Below are 13,654 nucleotides of genomic sequence, written 5' to 3' on the forward strand. Positions count from 1 at the left end.
AAAGATATTGATGTATGATTTAATAGCAGTTATTATGGGCGTGTACATTTTTGCCACGAAGGTGTCCAGAGGTAGTATCTGGCACTATGTACAAAACAATAATGCAGTCAAATCAATTTGGTTGCTAATCTTTGACCACCACAGTTCCATCCCTCTACTAATTATTATATTGAAAATAATTTTTTGGTCATAAATAATGAGATAATTCTAATAATGAAAACGGCATTTAAAGGGTTAAAATCCAGAACAATGAATGTTGGGTAGTTTTGAGTACGAAATAAGTTGTTTGTGATTCATGAAAAAAAAAGTAGAAAATAAAATTGATATATGATTTAATAGAAGTTATTATGGGCGTGTACATTTTGCCACGAAGGGGTCGAAAGGTTGAAAATTCGAGGAGGGCACACGGCTTAAGAGACTTCGCATTTGTTGATTTTTTTTAATATACAGGTATTTGTAAATATATAACAGGGTATGGATTTTGTCCGGAATAAGTTTCCTATAAAGGGTTTGTTTTTTACATTTTTCATTAGACTCCTCAGACCTTTGAGATAAATACATTCAGTTCAAAATCTGACCCCTGGCAAAATGCTCACATTTCAGTATCACTTATGCAATACTAAAGACGTCATCAGATCTTCATGTTCAGAGTTTTGCTTTGTTTTAGTATGACCACTGAACGGTACTCTAACACCATGAAGAAAATAAAAATAAGATTGTAAATCCCTTTGAGGCAAAGTCATATTAATCAATTGTAAATATTACCTTCCCCACAAAACAATGTAATGTAGGATTCCTGAGAAATAAATCAGAGCCACGGCCAAGATATCTTTTTTTAATCAAACCCAGTTTTATTGGTAGTCTGGTGATGCTTTAGATGGCGTGCAGTTTCTTCCAGCGGGTCAGGGGGCCGTTGTTGGGAATGTACTTCACTCCACAGCCGTCTGAAATCACACGCTTCTCGGCCATCATCTGATCGAAGTCACAGGCGTTGAACTTGGTGAAGCCGTACTTCTTGGACATATGGATCTGAAGGAAAGGGCAACACCAGAAATTCAGACTTGCAATGGTTAACCACATGAAAATGAGTATGGCCTTTAACCTGTTAAACCCCGAGCCTGTTTTTCAGGTGTCAGGCTCGAAAATGACATTCCCTGAACAAATGACCATATCTTCCCTTCAGTGGTTGCGTTAGACTTTTTCGTTGTCCGTCATTTTGACGGACAGGATCGTAAACATTTCCGTCATAATCCATTATTACCCGCCATTTTATTTTTCATGTTTTAATGATGAGATGAGACATATTTCATATTTATGTTTGGGTACTGAGCAGCAAATGTTCATTCATTCATGTTTTAATGATTCATACAGAACTTTTAAGGGCATGGAGAAAAAAAAAGATCACCAGAGAAAACGACCGTGTGGTCACTTTTCATGTCAACACGAACGATTTATTTGTTCCTGCACTGACGGCACAGCAGAGGGGGGCAGAGGCCGCTAAAAACACCGCGACCATTGTGCCTAAACAGGCAAATATGAACAATGCCATCGTTTTAAATGAGACAATTACAATAGGAATATGAACAAAACATTTACAAGAATTACTCAATTGACCTGCTGTAGCCTGGCCTGAACGCTGATTTCTGCCCAGCTGCTCACTGTTTGTAAAAGTAAATAAATAGTATTTTCATTTCAATAATGTAGCTACTTTCTATACCCTGCTTCATAAACAATACTGACATCCCTGTGCTCCTCCGAGTCTGGGTTAGTAGACTAAAAGCTTTAGGAATCCAAAGTGCAACATATAAGAAGTACCCTGTATCAAGATTGATGCAAAACAAGTGATATTTGACCTTTTTAAACAGGTTTAGCAAAAAAAAACCTCTTCTGGGGCCATTTGGGTGGATTTGCCATATCTCTGGCCCCCCTTGCTGGAATTTGACATGTGACATCTCTTTCTGACCGTCAGAGCCAATGGAATCTAGGGGAACTCCCACCTAGTCCTTATTTGGTAATGTGTGTGTTAGACTGCTGCATAGCCAAGACCGGAAGCAGCAGCCACTCTGGTGGCTACCATTAGCAGCTAACTATTTCTCTGCGATTTTTACATAAAAATGGAATTATGGATTATAAATGAAATAAAAAAATGTATACAGAGATGTTAAAAACCTATGGATTAACCGATTCAGCCGCGTTTTTTTCTCGGTTTAATGCCATTGAACATGTCTTTTGATCAGATTGACAGCTAAGAGACAATCTCCCTAGAAGCTCCGTAAAGGTACGTGTTGTGATGTCTGTGTTTGCTTCCCCTGTCGCGAGTCCGGATCACTCAGTGATGATACTATATACCTAAATAATCTGTGGAACCTCATCTTTAATTGGATATCTTGTATGTGCAGCTACGATAAGTAATAAGGGTACTTTTATCTTGAGTTCTGTGCCAAAGTGCGTTAGCATTTTTCGCTAAGGGGTCATTTAGATGCTTCTTATGAGACTTGTTTTGTTTCAGTAAAAATGGTTTGTATCGTCAGTTAGCTGAGATTATTTCCGTTAATCTGGTATAACACATTAATAGGTTCTTAAATATCAAGATCCCGTGAGACAGTGTGGTGAAAAAAACAAACGGGGTCCCCTTGGGGTTTAACAGGTTAAGAAACATGTATGTTGTCTCAGTGGTCCCTTAAAGCACTCAGCACCTCCCAGCTGAGTTCATACACAAACCAAAGAGTCACTGTCTGCAGCCTTTGCACACCGGAAACGCACTGACAGCACAACTGGTCGGCTTAATAAGCTGCAGAGCTGAGTCATGACACGTGAGGGATGCATGTTGACTCAGCTGATACAAGATATTTCAATTGGTCCACATAATTGACCCTTGTAAAAAATGAGAACCCTGAGGTTTCACTGTTGACATGTTGCTCACCTTCTGGCGACCGGGGAACTTGAACTTGGCTCTGCGCAGAGCCTCCACAATGTGCTCCTTGTTTGCAGCCTTGGTACGCACAGACATGATCACCTGACCAATGCGCACACGGGCCACGGTGCCCAGGGGTTTACCGAAAGCACCGCGCATTCCAGTCTGGAGCCTGACAATGAGAAGTAGACCGAAGCAAAGGGAGTTAATAATACTAATATCTCCTAACAAATTAGTACACCATTTTAACAGACACAGCCAATCGAAATTCCAATTGATCACATCCTTTATTTTGAAGGCTCACTATCCTAGTTAATTCAGTTACAGGTCATTTTAGCTAAAGCTTTCCTCCAATGTGAGTTACATACACTTTAATACTGTAGAAATTGCTCCAGGGGCAAATGAGGGTTCAGCATCTTGCCCAAGGACACTATAACATGTTGACTAGGGTGGTGATTAAACCACCAACTGATTGGTAGATGCCAATTATCCCATAGCCACAGATCATTGATATGATTGTGTTCCATTCACAGGCAGACTCACCTATCAGCTCCAGCACAGGACAACATTTTGTTGATGCGGATGACGTGGAAGGGATGCAGGCGCATACGGATATGGAAACCATCCTTACCGCAGGTCTTCACCATGTACTTGTTGGCACAGATACGGGCAGCCTCCAGAGCTGCACAGGGGTGGGAGGGGAGGGGTGAATCAGACAGACGATTTCTGCAATCAAAACTTAAGAGTAAATCAGATAGATGTATGTTGTCTCAGTGGTCCCTTAAAGCACTCAGCACCTCCCAGCTGAGTTCTTACACAAACCAAAGAGTTACTGTCTGCAGCCTTTGCACACCAGAAACGCACTGACAGCACAACTGGTCGGCTTAATAAGCTGCAGGGATTTCTAAAGCAGAATTTAGGCTGTGGAGGACTGTTTTTTCTATGTGTACTCCTTTGAATCTGATATTTAGCTTTCCTTTCTTGTGAGGAGCATTTAAAAATGTTAACAAAAGTATACAGGGTGGGTTTTAACCCCTGACTTGAATAAAGCATGTTAAAGGACTGCATTACATAAACATTGACCCACTCCAGTCCAATATATAACTTTACTGCCAAAATGAACATGTGGATAATAATGTATGCAATGTTAGCTTGTGTGCAACTGAAGACCTTGGAAGAAGGTTTAAAGTAAATCAGTGTTTTTCTCCAAACACTTTAACTCCAATGACTTTATTAAATGCTGGAGTACAGCAGTGGAAGGAGTTTTTGGTTAAGGACTAATGTAGAGTTCACCATGTTAGAACCTCAGGCACGAGGTTTTATGTCCCATGTACATCTTTGTGTGTGGTTTGCTCCTCACCTTCAGAAGACAGCTGCTCGTACTCATCTGACACCATGTGACCACACAGGGGGAACTCATCAACCTTAGCCTTTTTCCTGCCCAAGTCGAAGATCCTGATCTTGGGATCTACAAACAGAAAATAACCATTAGTAAAAAGGTTTAAAATGATCCAATCAGACTTTTGACCGTAAATCAGATTGATTATTTTGTCTCAGTGGTCCCTTAAAGCACTCAGCACCTCCCAGCTGAGTTCATACACAAACCAAAGATTCACTGTGTGCAGCCTTTGCACACCAGAAACGCACTGACAGCACAACTGGTCGGCTTAATAAGCTGCAGGGATTTCTAAAACTGAATTTTGGCAACAAGCAGTCACTTTAAACTCTGAAAGAATTAAACAGCTTACCAGGCACACCCCTGCAGAAGCGGGACTTGGGGTAAGGCTTATTCTTGCAGTAGCGATAGCTGTGGAGACAGAGTTCATTTGAGACATTTACCTACAAAGTCTGTTTACAAAACTAATTCATGGTTAAGGTTATTACATAATGTGTCATTTGGCAGATACAACAAAAGCAACTTCCATAAACGTAGACATGCCCACAGGAGCCAATTGGGGTTATTTATCCTGCCCAAGGATGCCTCAACATTTTGACTTCAGGGCCTGAAACACTGACTAAAATGATTGGCAGATGCCCATTTACCCCATACACATTTATAATAAATGTGTTTAAGCCTACGTTGTCGCAAACACCAGATGCCTGATACAGCTTTAAAGAACTGTAATTGTATTTTGAGTCACTCCCAAACAGCAAGGCCATCATTTTTTACTTTGTATTTATAAGGATTGTATTAAAAGTTTTTATAATTTGTTGGGTACTAGCGATTGAATATACAATGTGTCCTACTAAGTATGTGTTACTGGTCTATTCCTATTAATGAGTATAATGTCTCCCAAGCAAACAGTGGTTACTTCTAATTTAAAAAAGGTAGTTTCGCAACAATGGAGTCCTATGAAACAGGAATAAATATAAGGTTTGTATTGGCTGTAATAATTATTAAGCCATTATAAGGACAATAGAACAACGACAGCCGTATGATTGAATAACACAGCATAGTCGTTGTTGACAAGATGCCATCAGGTCAACATTATTATAGTCCAGTTTCGGCATGGAACAGCACCAAATGTCACAACCTTTCATATGTTAAGACACTTGACAGTTGACACTGATATATTGCTATAATTACTTAATTGAAACTTAAACCGGTAATGTTACAGTGGTGTGCTTAAGATGAAACTGTGACTTTCATTAATAAAACGTTAAAATTCGGCTATATTTGGTATTGATGTGCTCGCGCTAGCTTCGTGCTAATTGACATTAGCTCACGTAGCTCTCCAAGTTAGCTTTAGAGCATTGTAATAGTGAAAGTGCATTTAACACAGTGGGTTAAGACAGGAATTGAATTTCTACACATGTCGTGTAGCAGAGACATGTTTTCAGATAATATAATAAGAAAAGTGGAGGTGTGTCGACACGGCTAGTCGGTATGCTAGCACAGTGCACATGGTGCTAACGGAGCCGCTGCCATTTTCCTCCGAGTGAGACAAAACCGGCCCGGCAAAGAAAAGATGTAAGACAGGACTTACCAGCGGGCTGGACGGCGGCCCATGGTTGCAATCTATAAATCAACAAGTAAGAATTAGTTTTTAGTAAAAACGAGACCAGTATATCTTTAAAATAACTTTAAATCAGTCTATTTGAGGGAGAGCCGGAGAAACCACGCTCCCACCACGTACTCACCTAATGGAGGAAAGGAAGACAAGCCGACTTCCGCTGCGTAATAAGAGCAATGCCGGTGCGGAAATATAATTTATATTAACTTACACATTATTTTTGCTCTAGAATTAAATCACACGAATATAAAATCACTAATATAATGAATATATTTAAATATAGTGTAGTCAAAAATAATTGAACCTTCAGTTGTCTAGTTTAACATTTAGCATTAACTGAATGCTGGGAATTGTAGTTTTAAACAACACGCCCTGGGAAGACGTCCCCCTTACATCCACCAAATCATAAAATGTATACTCCGGCTTTTCTCTTTACAGTACAAAATATGGACATACTGTTTGATTCCTTGCAACACAATGATACAAATAGTGTAAACAGTTTCCCCTTTAATGAAACATAGGCCTATATGCATAGGTGAATAAGGGCCAATATAAAAGCAAATAATGAGATAAACATAAATAAAAATGGCCTTTTAAATAGAAATAACATGCTGCAAATAATGGTGCGAGTGACACATAGTGCAAGTAAAATGCATTACATGAATGAAGCAAATGAAGCAAACACTATGACAATATTGCAATATAATAGAAAAAGAAATAGAAGAAAGTATTGCAAAAAAAAAACTGTTGCCTCCCCATCCAGGGAAGGAGATCCACATCCAAATGTTTCAGATCCTGAGACTCCTGATGCACTCCACAAAATGGCCTTCAGGTGTCACTATTGTATTATGTATGCATACAGTCCCTGCTTCTCTGTGCCCTACTTGTTAATTCTTAAAAAAGGAGCAATGAGCTCATATATGAACTCCCAGCTGATAATGCAGAACAAATGTTCTTCTCTAGCTCGGGAATTTGAGGAATCCTAACCTTGTTCAGACGTCTGCTCTAACGTCACTGAACATAACACGGTTTATTAAACATCCTGAGGGATTTGTGAGAGTTATATATGCCTGATAAGTCCTATTTGAAGCACTCACATCTCTTTGATTTTAGTTTGCTTAAGAAGCTGCTGTTTAAGCTCTACATTTTTTGTGTGAATTCAAAGTCAGTTATCTGGGAATTGACCTACCCCAATAAACACACATGGAGTCTACAAATGATGAAATAACATCCTTTTGCAAACACAGCCACTTGACCCCTGCTCTGATTAAGAAGTGGCCACTCCTTGGTGTGTCAGTGAGGAAGGCCTTTTAACTCAGATTGGATCCCTGCACAGCCTCATGTGAAGGTCATCTATCAGCTCGGCAACAACAACCTATCGTCCCGTCCTTCCGTTTCTGAATCTCCTCCAGACTTTGCTGTGTCTGAGCTCAACCTCGCTGAAGGGCAAGATGACAGTGAGACCATGGAAAGGGAGCAAGGACCAAAAATGGTCCTAGAGTGTGTGCCTGTTTCTGGTGACCAATGACACACACACACACACACACACACACACACACACACACACACACACACACACACACACACACACACACACACACACACACACACACACACACACACACACACACACACACACACACACACACACACACACACACACACACACACACACACACACACACACACACACACACACTAGTTTTCCAGACAAGAGCTAAGAATAGGGCTCAATCTCCCAACTAAACCCAGGACTGCACTTGTAAAGGAGTCATTTTTCTTTACTTACAAATATGAACTGATTAGCTAGTTGATTTGGAAGATTATATTTTTACTTTTCCACTCTGGGAAGTACTTTATCCACTTTCTTGCCTAAAGATAAGTGTAATGATCCATACACCTGTCATGTTTGTAAGCTGAATATGAAGCTATTGCAGGAAACTACTATCTTAGTTTAGCATCAAGCAGGGCAGGGATGTGGACTTGAATCGACTCGAGTCAATGTTTCAATGACTTGCAAATCGACTTGACATACAATACAAATGATTGGGACTTGGACCTGGAGGTGAAAGACTGACTTGAATCAATTTAAATATGAAGACTAGAATCACTTGTTTAAGTTAACTTTATATATTCAACATTTTCAATTGACAATTCAAGTTGTTTCAGTGTACGATATGCAGGCGCACACTGGGAATGGCATTGTGCTGATTGCACAAATCAACCCAATCACATAAATAAAACGTTGGCATTGTAACATTACATTGACTATCAAGCTTTAAGTTAAGTTTCAGTGTCGATCACTTTTCAAAACTATTATTAAAATAATGTTCTAGATTTAGCACAACAAACTTGGTTAGGGTTAGGAAAACGTTCCTTTTGTCTTTAAGGTTAAGGTTTCTCTTCTACGGTGTCTGCGTTGACCTGTGACAGGACTGGGCATTTCTAAGGACTCAACTGGACATGAAGACACCAAAAAACAATAACTTGGCACTTTACTTGAAACATGGAGCGATTGACTTGAGTCACATGTCTGGCATCAAGACTTGATAGTAATAGCAAGCCTATTTCAGTCTCTGAGCAATGTTCATACCAAACCTCTTAGACTTGCTAATTTGTACAACTATTTGTGGTTGCAACTGGGTTACGGGTTGGATTGATACTTGCTGGGCTCAAAGACTTTTGGAAGTTTCTCAAGGAACTCCAGATCATGTGATCAGTGGCGTTTCTATATGTACAAAAGTGGTGGGGCACAAACAACTTAGATGTCTACGCAGTCTGCGTGATCTGGGTGTAGGGAGGGCCGGCCCTGGGTAGACGTGTGGAGATTATCCGGCTGAACAAAACGTAAATGTATCAAACAGGTTCGTTTTCCACAGATCTTATTTTTTACAATATTCCAAAATCCTTGAGCAGCTTACTTCCGGGTCGGCCTACAAAACATACGTCATCACTGCACCCCTCTATTATCCGTCTAGCAATATTTGGAAATGAGAAGATTCCCTGTCAAAAACAACGGTTAGGAAGACACTCGTCCTGTGAATAACCACATTATTCAGTGAAGTCTTTCCCTGTATAAGAGCATGATGAACATATGAGTAACATCAGATGCAGAACATTTACTATGTGGAAGCTTGGAAGCACACTTCAGGATGTCAATGACACTGAAGATTAAGAATATGACTGTTTTATTTTTGTTTTATCTGTGTTGCTCTTTTGACAACCTAAATGTAGAATATATTCTTAACACTGAATTTATGAAGGTAGATATGGTGCAAAATGCGAGAGCGTGAAAACCTGATGTGAGCACTTGCAGAAAAAAAATCTGAGCTTGTGTGCATACATTTACACTTGTATAAAATATCCATGTAACTGTGAACCAAATGTACACTTGTATAAAATATCCATGTAACTGTGAACCAAATTTGAAGTCACAGAAGAAAAAAAAAAGTTTTGTAGCTTGTAGAAAAAAAATGAACTTGGAGATGAAATGTTCACTTGCAGAAAAATACATATTTTTTAAATATATTTTCCATTACAACTGCAACTTTATTTATTACAACCTCTCAAATCAGTCATTACAACTTGACGAATCTGCTCTGTGGTAGTATAAATCGACGAATCTGCGGACTTTTGCTACACTTCTTGCGATAAATGTGTCGCAAAAGTAATTTTCACCTGTAGATGTGGGGGGAGGGAGGTTGGAGCGAAGGGGGGTTGGAGCGAAGGGGCGGAGCTATCAGAACAACGAGGCTTGGGTCAGTTACAGTCACAGTCAGGTCGAACCGGATGACAGCAGGGCTAACTGTTCGCTAACGGTTCGTGTCGCTACTAGTCCGCTGACATGGCGCGTCAATCAACGGTAAGTTTTGCCCATTACTTGCCCAGTATTACTTTGAATATTACTATTGTGATTGAGGATTAAATCCGCTTTGAAGACCACCGTTTTATATCGTGAAGTTTAGCGGGGAAATAACGTCAGTCAGCCAGCTAACGCTAGCTTTGTTGAGTTTATGCTAGCTAAACAATTAGTGGTTGTAGTCTATACAGCAGTAATTCATATATTATAGCCTACTGCTTTGGCACTAACGGTTGATAACCGTTTATGAAAATAAAACCAATTGAACTGTACTGAAATAATGACAAGTTTTATAATTGTCTTGGGCTCCTGCTGTGTTTTTAAAGCCTTTGTAAATTATCCATGCTATTTTCTATTTAGCTAACGTCGAAGCAGTGTATGTGAAATCAACCTCAAAATAAGATGTGTGTATATTACAATTATTAATGTCATATTTCAAGATGATTACTTAGATATTACAATATGGTTGGTTGAGCTGGAGTTCATTATTGAGCTTACACGTTAACGTCACAGTCATCTGAAGAACGAACCCAAACCTTGTTGTGTTTATTAATTGTATTACAAATGGGTATCAAATAAACAGTAAGGATTGGTAACACAATTTCCAAAGTTACAGTAAAATAAAAAGGACCCTGACTCGGACAATACACAATCCAACTTGTTCAACAGAAGAGAATCAGTTATATTGTTTGTACACATGGTACTTTACATATATATATATATATATATCTGTTTGTTTAAAGTGTCCAGGTGATGCAGACAGGCTGGACCACAGAGTGAGAGACATAACTGGACTCCTCACAGCAGTGAACTTCAGCTCAGGTACTAAGACTCTTTTTTCATACTGTACAAAGAATCAAGAAAGATATTGGTTTAAATGAATGAAGTATTGACTTTAATACACTGATATACATTCCATTAAACAATACTAAATACTAAAGCAATATTACTTTGTCAGCTTTCTAATTTAATGTATTGAAGGCAAAGATATTTAACACATAGTGAGAACTGCTACTATTTATCTCTTAATATTGTCTGTAAAAAACGTGGTAAAAGTTATTCTTTCAGTGAGACAACAGAGCAAGCTTCTACAGTTGCACTACGTTTTGATAACAGTTAAATATTATTTTGATAATAACATATATTTCAATGTTGATGAATTTCATACTGTTCATTCATAATCTGATTACAATTCAAAAATAATTATATCAACAGCCCCATAACACACCTCTTTCATAAATAACACACTTGTTCTGCAATAATGTTTTATGTTTCCTGTAATTTGTTAGGAAAGGACATGCCTGAAAGACATGACATCTTCTCCTTCTCTGAGGGTCAAGAAGAACATCCAAGAGGAACATTAAAAGCTGATGTTATGAGATTTTAAGACCAGTACAGGACATTCACTAAGAAACTACTTTTATTGTGAAAACAAAGATCTGCACACCGAATATTTTTGTAGTCTGTTTGTGACGCTGCCTACACCTCAGAGAAGGGGTGGTTATAGTCAGGCTTATAAAGTGTGGCGAAAAACATAGTCAGCTGATCGAATGCATCTATTTCCACATCTACACTCCATCAGCTGATTATTTCTATTTGCCTCACTTTATGAGCTTCACATCACTTGTGCCTTGTACCGCAGAGTTTGCAACGTCACAAATAAATGGGGCCAATCTTCAGTCAGATGTGAATGTGTAATCTAACATTTTCAGTAAGAATAATGGACAAAAGGAGTACAAATACAATTTATTGAAATGTGAACCAAAAGTTAATCAAATGTTTTAAATAAAAAGCACATATGGACAGAAGGTGTAAACCTATTAAATGTATAAGTAAACACATTTAGTCAAATAACGTGACAGACTAGGCCTGTGCAGTTGGTATCAGCTTTGCCCAGCATGGGCTCCTCCATCAGGCCTGGTCCTCCTCGCTGAGGAAAGACCCTCAGTCCTCTCCAAACCAACAGACAGGATGTCCATCAAACGGAGGTTTCTCCCTGAAGTCTCTGCAGCCCTCTGGACACCACGCTGTCTCAATCCGTCCACACTGAATATGAGAGGGGGGAAATGAAAATAATAAATGCTTTAGACAATAAGAAAAATAAAGTTGACTGTTGAGTTGCTCAGTTGTTTTAAATTGTCAATACTATTAATGTATAACTAATATCTCAGGTTATAAGAGGCACCTTCAAATAAAGATTGGTCTTTAAATACATGTTGTCTTTTGAATTGTTTGTCTAAAGTCAAGGATCTAGAACTGGTACTTAGTTTTAATGATACAGTCTGGTTATTATGCTGTTTGGAGGAGGCATCACAGGTAAGAGCACTAACTAGCTGTACACATGTAACACATGTACCTTAGCTTGACTTAAATGTATTAAACGTATAGTTCAGTGATGGCAAAATATAAATAACTAATGTCATGCAAACATTAATATTTGCTTGATTCCAGAGTTGAATTTAGCACAATTGCATACAAACGTTAAGGGATTTTAAGATTCTGAAGTCTTCGTTCTAAATAGAAAATAGCATGGATAATTTACAAAGGCTTTAAAAACACAGCAGGAGCCCAAGACAATTATAAAACTTGTCATTATTTCAGTACAGTTCAATTGGTTTTATTTTCATAAACGGTTATCAACCGTTAGTGCCAAAGCAGTAGGCTATAATATATGAATTACTGCTGTATAGACTACAACCACTAATTGTTTAGCTAGCATAAACTCAACAAAGCTAGCGTTAGCTGGCTGACTGACGTTATTTCGCCGCTAAACTTCACGATATAAAACGGTGGTCTTCAAAGCGGATTTAATCCTCAATCACAATAGTAATATTCAAAGTAATACTGGGCAAGTAATGGGCAAAACTTACCGTTGATTGACGCGCCATGTCAGCGGACTAGTAGCGACACGAACCGTTAGCGAACAGTTAGCCCTGCTGTCATCCGGTTCGACCTGACTGTGACTGTGACTGACCCAAGCCTCGTTGTTCTGATAGCTCCCCCCCTTCGCTCCAACCCCCCTTCGCTCCAACCTCCCTCCCCCCACATCTACAGGTGAAAATTACTTTTGCGACACATTTATCGCAAGAAGTGTAGCAAAAGTCAAGACCGCAGATTCGTCGATTTATACTACCACAGAGCAGATTCGTCAAGTTGTAATGACTGATTTGAGAGGTTGTAATAAATAAAGTTGCAGTTGTAATGGAAAATATATTTAAAAAATATGTATTTTTCTGCAAGTGAACATTTCATCTCCAAGTTCATTTTTTTTCTACAAGCTACAACATTTTTTTTTTTCTTCTGTGACTTCAAATTTGGTTCACAGGTTCACGTGGATATTTTTTACAAGTGTGTAAATTTGGTTCACAGTTACGTGGATATTTTATACAAGTGTACATTTGGTTCACAGTTACGTGGATATTTTATACAAGTGTAAATGTATGCACACAAGCTCAGATTTTTTTTCTGCAAGTGCTCACATCAGGTTTTCACGCTCTCGCATTTTTCACCATATCTACCTTCATAGAATTGCTCAAACTGACAACCACACCCTCACACAAAGCCTGATCGCTGACCAGTGTGTGATGAGGGTGTGGAGGCTAACACCCTGTGTGTTACTCTGAAAACGGAAGTGTGGATCTTGTCTGTGTGAGTGTGTGTGTGTGTGTGTGTGTGTGTGTGTGTGTGTGTGTGTGTGTGTGTGTGTGTGTGTGTGTGTGTGTGTGTGTGTGTGTGTGTGTGTGTGTGTGTGTGTGTTCTTTGTGCAGTGTGAGTGTAACCACAGTCAGGGTAATTCAAACCTACAGGAGCGGTAGCAGCATTGTGTATTATTTACTAATTTGAAAGAAAGCATAGCAAATGACAAAG

At 39.0% G+C, this 13,654-nt stretch overlaps 1 protein-coding gene, 1 long non-coding RNA gene and 3 other non-coding genes across 5 annotated transcripts; 1 reads left to right on the forward strand and 4 right to left on the reverse strand.

Annotated features, from left to right (window-relative positions):
* Positions 1-828: 828 nt before the first annotated feature.
* Positions 829-5,996, reverse strand: rpl10 (ribosomal protein L10). The gene is made up of 6 exons (XM_034087757.2): positions 5,902-5,996; positions 4,663-4,721; positions 4,275-4,382; positions 3,458-3,596; positions 2,924-3,086; positions 829-1,029 (listed from the first exon to the last, which is right to left on the reverse strand). The coding sequence occupies exons 1-6, from the start codon at positions 5,922-5,924 to the stop codon at positions 874-876; spliced, it is 648 nt and encodes a 215-aa protein (XP_033943648.1). The 5' UTR covers positions 5,925-5,996; the 3' UTR covers positions 829-873.
* Positions 2,663-2,797, reverse strand: LOC117450190 (small nucleolar RNA SNORA70). Its single transcript, XR_004552567.1, has one exon. It is a non-coding gene; the product is annotated as a small nucleolar RNA SNORA70 (small nucleolar RNA).
* Positions 3,678-3,812, reverse strand: LOC117450187 (small nucleolar RNA SNORA70). The gene has a single exon (XR_004552565.1). It is a non-coding gene; the product is annotated as a small nucleolar RNA SNORA70 (small nucleolar RNA).
* Positions 4,461-4,595, reverse strand: LOC117450188 (small nucleolar RNA SNORA70). The gene has a single exon (XR_004552566.1). It is a non-coding gene; the product is annotated as a small nucleolar RNA SNORA70 (small nucleolar RNA).
* A 3,684-nt stretch (positions 5,997-9,680) lies between the features above and the next one.
* LOC139434138 (uncharacterized) lies at positions 9,681-12,001 on the forward strand. The gene is made up of 3 exons (XR_011643569.1): positions 9,681-9,790; positions 10,531-10,609; positions 11,077-12,001. It is a non-coding gene; the product is annotated as an uncharacterized lncRNA (long non-coding RNA).
* Positions 12,002-13,654: the final 1,653 nt, after the last annotated feature.

Source organism: Pseudochaenichthys georgianus, chromosome 7 (genome assembly GCF_902827115.2).
Source record: "Pseudochaenichthys georgianus chromosome 7, fPseGeo1.2, whole genome shotgun sequence".
Taxonomy (NCBI): domain Eukaryota; kingdom Metazoa; phylum Chordata; class Actinopteri; order Perciformes; family Channichthyidae; genus Pseudochaenichthys; species Pseudochaenichthys georgianus.